The sequence below is a fragment of the Penaeus japonicus genome, unplaced genomic scaffold (genome assembly GCF_977035675.1).
Source record: "Penaeus japonicus unplaced genomic scaffold, GWHDUDI00000001_assembly GWHDUDI00000012, whole genome shotgun sequence".
In the NCBI taxonomy this organism is placed as follows: Eukaryota; Metazoa; Arthropoda; class Malacostraca; order Decapoda; family Penaeidae; genus Penaeus; species Penaeus japonicus.
In genome coordinates this window covers 35,902,080-35,909,579 of record NW_028234414.1, presented here as the reverse complement: position 1 = coordinate 35,909,579, position 7,500 = coordinate 35,902,080, and the positions used below count along the sequence as shown (strand labels likewise).

The 7,500-nt window shown below is 30.5% G+C and overlaps 2 protein-coding genes and 1 pseudogene across 2 annotated transcripts in view; all 3 read left to right on the top strand.

Moving 5' to 3' along the window:
* Positions 1-1,141: 1,141 nt before the first annotated feature.
* Positions 1,142-1,627, top strand: LOC122245371 (cuticle protein CP575-like). The gene is made up of 2 exons (XM_043003296.2): positions 1,142-1,168; positions 1,285-1,627. The coding sequence occupies exons 1-2, from the start codon at positions 1,157-1,159 to the stop codon at positions 1,543-1,545; spliced, it is 273 nt and encodes a 90-aa protein (XP_042859230.2). The 5' UTR covers positions 1,142-1,156; the 3' UTR covers positions 1,546-1,627.
* Positions 1,628-3,392: 1,765 nt separating this feature from the next.
* Positions 3,393-3,728, top strand: LOC122245370 (cuticle protein CP575 pseudogene; annotated as a pseudogene).
* Positions 3,729-6,863: 3,135 nt separating this feature from the next.
* Positions 6,864-7,500, top strand: part of LOC122253759 (cuticle protein CP575-like) — a 786-nt gene continuing 149 nt past the window's right edge. Inside the window, exons 1-2 of the mRNA XM_043017048.2 lie at positions 6,864-6,943; positions 7,071-7,500. The exon at positions 7,071-7,500 is cut by the window's right edge and continues 149 nt beyond it. Of these exons, the coding sequence (XP_042872982.2) occupies positions 6,932-6,943; positions 7,071-7,328 (270 nt within the window). The 5' untranslated portion in view covers positions 6,864-6,931 and the 3' untranslated portion in view covers positions 7,329-7,500. The remainder of the gene's footprint in view (positions 6,944-7,070) is intronic.

The window sequence follows — 7,500 nt, the reverse complement described above, 5'->3', positions numbered from 1 at the left end:
TCAATAACATTCATAAAAACAAAAATAATTACGATAACAATGATAAAACAATGAAAATAGCAGCACTAATAAGGATGATAGTAATGTAAATAATTATAATAATAGTAACGGTGATAATTATAACACTGACAATAATTATAATAATAATACAAAATAAAACAATTACGATATCAATAAAAATGAGGATAAGTATGATAATGAGGATGATAATATTGCTACTATTAATGATATAATGACAAAATAACATTCTGCTTTTGATGATGATAATAGTGACCATAAAAGTACAAATAACATGCTATTGACAACAATTCTTTAGTAACGACAACCGAAAACCGACAGCAACAATATCATGATAAAATGTAAGGATAATTTGAGTATCAGGAACGTATGATGGAAGTGATAAGGATAAATAAGGATACTGACAAAATGATGATACCAATGGTAGAATTTGTGGTGAAAAGGAAGATGATAGTAGTAATATAGTAGTAATAAATCTCGTAAGATATTGAGTAATAAGTGTAACAGTAACAACAATAATATGATGATAATACTAATGATTTTAATACTAGGCGATGTTAGGGATAAGCGCAATGATAAAGTATAAGACCGGCTAGAAAAAGGATGATAATAAAGCTAGTAATAGTAGTAATAATGATGACACATCTATCACACAATATAATTGATAATGACATTGAAACACCAAAAATAAAACAAAACGGATATTTTACATCGCATTTTCATCGCTATGAATAGCTGTATCAAATACCATATTTGTGTTAAAAAAGATTAAAGATTAATAGCAAAAATATCAACTTACATATGGAATAGAATTCAAGAAAAATAAGATAAAAAGAAAAAGCTTCCAACTGAAAAATTACGCCATATTTCATACAAGATATTAAGGATTATCTCATATATAGAATAAGATGAAACACGAAAGAGATTTATTTTTTCCTTGTCTAAACGGCAAAGGAAAAGCTCTTCCTTAAAACCCCCAACAAAATGGCACCAGGTTCAAGAGCAGCAAACAGGACGGGATGATAACCTTCGCTCTTCGTGCACTCTATTTGTCCTTACTAGAAGGTCGCATCGTCGAGGTATATATAGTCGTGCAAACAACAAGCAAGCATCAGTTGCTCTCTTGAATCTCGCAAATATGAAGGTTCTGGTGAGTTCTAATGTAGTCATTGTTGCAGAAATACATCTGCGGTTCAATTCTTACTCTCTGTGAGATAGCAATTATGGTACAGAATAGAGTGTGATTCCGTATTGCAAATGTTGCAGATTCTCTTCGCTTTGGGTCTGATTGCTCTGGCTGCCGCTCGACCCTCTGATATCATCGACTTCGAGGAGGACCACATGGAGCACGAGCAGGAGGGCGTCCCAGGAACGGCCGTCGAGGGCGAGTACTCGTGGGTAGCGCCCGACGGCAACGAGTACCACGTCAAGTACGTCGCCGACCGCTTCGGTTACCGCATCGTCGACGACAACGTTGTTCCCAGAATGCGCAGCGACGTGCCGGAAGCTGAAGAGGACGATGATTAGACATAAAGTTAATATTCATGGAAAATGCATGGCATGGTCTGAGGGATCTGTCATTAGTGTTGATTAAAAGCTTGTTTTTATATCAATGTGTTTATATTAACAAATTACCTGAGAAAGCACGTGCTAGTTATCGAAAGAAGATATTAATAGGAATATAAAGGATATTCACACAGACATACATTCATATGTTTATACATTTATGAATGTGTATGGATCTACGAACACTCGCTCACAGAGGTAAAGATACACTATATAATCACCAAAAAGGGTAAAATGTAATATATATATTTCTAATTACCGAAAATAACAAAAGAAAAATAATATAAGCTAAGCAAACAAAATAATGATATTGACAAGTAGGGTAAAAATAAAGATAAAAATGAATACAAAACAGTTATGATGGTGGTTGGTGATGATAATGATGATGATAATAATACTATCAACAATATGCCTATGCAAACAACTGATACCAATATTAGTACTGATAATGATACTAATGATAATAACAATAATATGAATAGTAGTAACATGAGAATGCAGATATAATGATAATGATGCTAATGGGCACTATCATTAAAGAATAAGAGTGATAATCAACATAATGATAATGATTACTTAGATATAATAGTTATGGCAATGATAATGAGAATGTTCAGATAATAATAATGCTAAACTAATGCTGATTATAATGATATAAACAACAATAACAATAACAGTGACAATAGTAACGATAATGTAGTCATAACAATGATTACGACAATAATGATAATGCTAATAATGATAATGATAGCAACAATGATGATAGTATAACAGTGATAATGATAATGATAATACTGACGACGATGATAGTAGTAGTGGAAGTCATAATAATAATGGTAATGATGACGGTAACAATGATTATAATGATAATAAGAACAATAACGATAGTGATGATGATAACAATTATGATAATATTGATAATATAGATTATGATAATAATGATGATAATGATAATAAAAACAGCAACAGCGATAATGATGATAATGACAATAATAATGATATAAATGATCATAATGATAATAATGACAATGATTATGATATAAATGATGATAATGAAAATGATATTGATAAGAATGATGATAACAATTAACATGAAAATAACATTACTAATTATGATAAAGATGACAAAGATAATGATGACAATGGTGAGTGTCAATAATAATGATCATGACAATAATGAAAATAAGAGTTATAGTAATGATAGTGATAATGTTAATAATGATAATAACAAGATAAAAATTATATCAGTAATTTCAATAACTGATTGTGATGATAGCGTGAATTAAATTGGAATGAAAAACGAGATCAAGCATGAATATAGTACATTGCACTTCACATTGCTGGAAACAACATTCACAGAAAACATATCGATATATGGAGCAGAAACTATAATAGCATAGCAATGCTATTATAGTTACGCCGACGACGAAGAGAATAATATTAGTAATAATAAAAAAAATAACATATGATGACTTTACTCAATGTGCCAAACAAGATAAAATGCATCTGAGATTGAATTGAATTTCCTGTGTAAAACAACTGGCAAAGAACTTTTTATTATGATGTTCAGTAAAATGGCGCCTGATTCAAGAACAGCAAACAGGACAAGATCAAAACCCATATTCTTGGCGTGTCCTCGGTAGAAGGTCGTATCGACGAGGTATATATTGTCGTCTAAGCAACAGACAAGCATCAGTTGCTCTACTGAATATCGTAAATATGAAGATTCTGGTAAGTTACACCACAGTCAGTGTTGCAATTGAATATTCAGATCTTACTCAGTGTCAGAAAACTATGGCAGTAGAATTTAGATTGATCTACTAATGAAAATGTTGCAGATTCTCTTCGCTTTGGGTCTGGTCGCCTTGGTCGCCGCCCGCCCCTCTGACATTATCGACTTCGAGGAGGACCACATGGAGCACGAGCAGGAGGGCGTCCCAGGAACGGCCGTCGAGGGCGAGTACTCGTGGGTAGCGCCCGACGGCAACGAGTACCACGTCAAGTACGTCGCCGACCGCTTCGGTTACCGCATCGTCGACGACAACGTTGTGCCCCGAATGCACAGCGACATGCCGGAAGCTGAAGAGGATGATGATTAGATGTGAAATATGTAATAGATATCAATAGATAAATAATATTCGTAACGCTTATTGTCTCAGATCCTATATTCGCCCTCCCTATTTCTTTTCCTCTCTCTTTCTGCATTCAAGGCCAGTAATTAAGTATACATAAAGGTATTTCTCTCTCTCTCTGTCCTTCCTTCCAGTCTCCCTCTCTCGATTCTATTGTTCTTATAACTTTTTTTTAACCTTTTTTCATATTCTATTTGTTAATCAGTTAATCGCACTGCACCGTCATTAAAACATATTATGATAAGAACAAGACCAAAATGTCAGCAACAACAGTAATATTAATGACAATAATGATAGTTACACATGACATGCATAGGCATAACCCAACGTAATCATGCTTAGATGATTACATATGCACTGCTTAAAGGTTATTCTGTGTTTATAGCCTTTAATGGAGAGTTTCATTGCAAACAACTTTTTCCTTCATTCTTTCATATTTCGTCTTTCGCCGCTTAATAGTTTATCTATCTATATATCTATCTATCTATGCATATAAGAAAGTTTCACTGATTTTAGCATAAAAGACATTGATAAGCAATATGAATGTTTGTTTTTTATTGCAATAAAGATCAGGCCCTCCAATCGGGGTTAATAGGAACATTACTAGCTAAAACATATGGTTTCACGATATGCAATATTGCATAACCTATTTTCTTTTAGTTGGTTGCAATGCCACTGATAATATTAATAGTCATAATTACAACTACTAATAATCCTGATAACATTACTAATCATATCAACTGAAAATTCTTAATGATAATGATGGTAACAATGATATTGGTTATTGCAATGGTAGCAATGATGATAATGATTTTTTTTTCATTAATGGTAGTAAAAATGATAATCTAGGATATACTATCACTGTCATTATGTATCGTTGTTGCTTTGTTATCATATTTATCACTATAATCTTTGCTATTAATGCCATCATAAAATGGCTCACACTAACGTGTACAGTTCTTATGAATAAATTGATGAACATTATAGTGCATGCAATCACTCTAAGATTAATGGGAGAATTAATATTCATCTATTTCGTTAATTTTACATAAAACATCTTCAGCTCGTAGGTTGCAAAGTGCTTAATGATTTCTACTTCTCTTTCTCTTTCAGGAAGAAGCGTAATCCAACTCACTGATTAGTAATGATCAAGGTAATGTATGGACTGCTTATATATGATTTATTGAGTTGTATTCCGAATAGCAAAATTTCTGTCTTCATTTCTTGTCCTCGTCTGCCTGATTGATAAACATATAGCCAAATACGCACAGACACACACACATATATATATGTATATATAGACATATATATGTATACATATATATATATATATATATATATATATATATATATATATATATATATATATATATATATATATACATACACACACGCACATATATATATTGGTTATATATATATATATATATATATATATATATATATATATATATATATATATATATACATATATAGATTCATATATATGTATATGTATGTATATGTATATATATATATATATATATATATATATATATATATATATATATATATATATATATATATGTGTGTGTGTGTGTGTGTGTGTGTGTGTTTATATATGTATAAATATACATATATATACACATTCATATATATGTATATGTATATATATGTGTTTATATATGCATATATATACACATCTGTATATATATATATGTATACATATATACCTACATCCATATATATATTCATGCGTATATATATATAATATATATATATATATATATATATATATATATATATATATATATATAAATATGTACGTATATATATATACATACATATATACCAGCCCCCCCACACACACATATATATATACATATATATGTATATATCGTATATATACATACATACATATATATATATATATATATATATATATATATATATATATATATATATATATATATATATATATATCTGTATATATGAATATATCAAAGTTTGAATTCAATTCTCATATAACGAAAGCTACTATTCGTTCGTTGACCGCTTCTTGTAGCGTGAGAAAACTATCATTCAGATCCTTAGTCACTATAATTTTCGAAAGATCCCGTTGTAGCCTTGATAATAATCTGAAAGACTTTTAAGAAAATTTAATGAGAAAAGCTCGGACACTGAAAAAAAAAAGAAAAATCTACAAATCTTTCTAAATGGGGAATTTTGTATGTAACATATCTTAGTTATCATTATTAATAATCATTATTATCTTTATCATTGTTATCATCATAATATCTTATATCATTATGATAATATAAGCATATAATAAGTTAATGATAATCATAATCCTTACTATTATCATTAATATCGATGTGACATCATCATTCTATTATAATCATCGGTAGTGATAAAAGACATTATAAATATCACTGACTTTATCATTATCATTTCTTTATGGCCACCTTCATGAAGATAATTATAATGATTACTACTATCTGTGCCATTCGCATGATATTAATTACACTACCAATGGCCATATGTAAATTATGTATCTGTATATACATATATATATACATATATATATATATATATATATATATATATATATATATATATATATATATATACATAGATATATGTATATATATATATATATATATATATATATATATATATATATATATATATATATATATATATATATATATATACAGTATATGTATATATATATATATATATATATATATATATATAAATATATATATATATATATATATATATATACAGTATACATAGATATATGTATATATATGAGAAAAAAAAAATATATATATTTGAATGTATATACTTACATGTATGTGCACACGCACACGCCCATATACATACATTTATATGTATATATACTTATATCTATATACATATATACACACACAGATATACATACTGTAAACACACACAGATATACATACTGTAAACACACACACACACACACACACACACACATATATATGTATTGAAAGAGAGAGAGATGAATTAATTTGTGTCGTGATAAATAGAAAGACAGAGAAAGAAAATGAGAAATAGAGAGCTAGTCAGAGAAACCGACAATAACTGATTCAAGAATAATAAAAAGAGCAAAAACGGATGTCCTCGCAAGAAGGCCGTGTCGACAGGGTATATATTGAAGCCAAAGCAAACTGCAAGCATCAATCACTCTCCAGATTCTCGCTAACATGAAAGTTCTGGTGAGTTCCATTGCTCTGTCATTAGTCTGGAAATATTCATTCACTATTTTGACATTTATCAATCCATACCAGAGGACATTACAAAAAAAATGCAAGTTGTAATTATTGTAATCATAACCTTTCACAGATTCTTTTCGCTTTGGGTCTGGTCGCCCTGGTCACCGCCCGCCCCTCTGACATCATCGACTTCGAGGAGGACCACATGGAGCACGAGCAGGAGGGCGTCCCAGGAACGGCCGTCGAGGGCGAGTACTCGTGGGTAGCGCCCGACGGCAACGAGTACCACGTCAAGTACGTCGCCGACCGCTTCGGTTACCGCATCGTCGACGACAACGTAGTCCCCAGGGTGCGCAGCGACATGCCGGAAGATGAAGATGATGATTAGATTATAAAGAATTTGAAAAAAGAAAGAAAAGAAAATGTATGGGGAATAATAAACGAAAGGGGCCTTTATGACAAACTATTTTGATTTCCCCTAAGAAAGAAAGATAGATAACTAGATAGCTAGATAACTTGATATATAGTTAGATAGAGAGAAATTTAATTATTTTGCATCT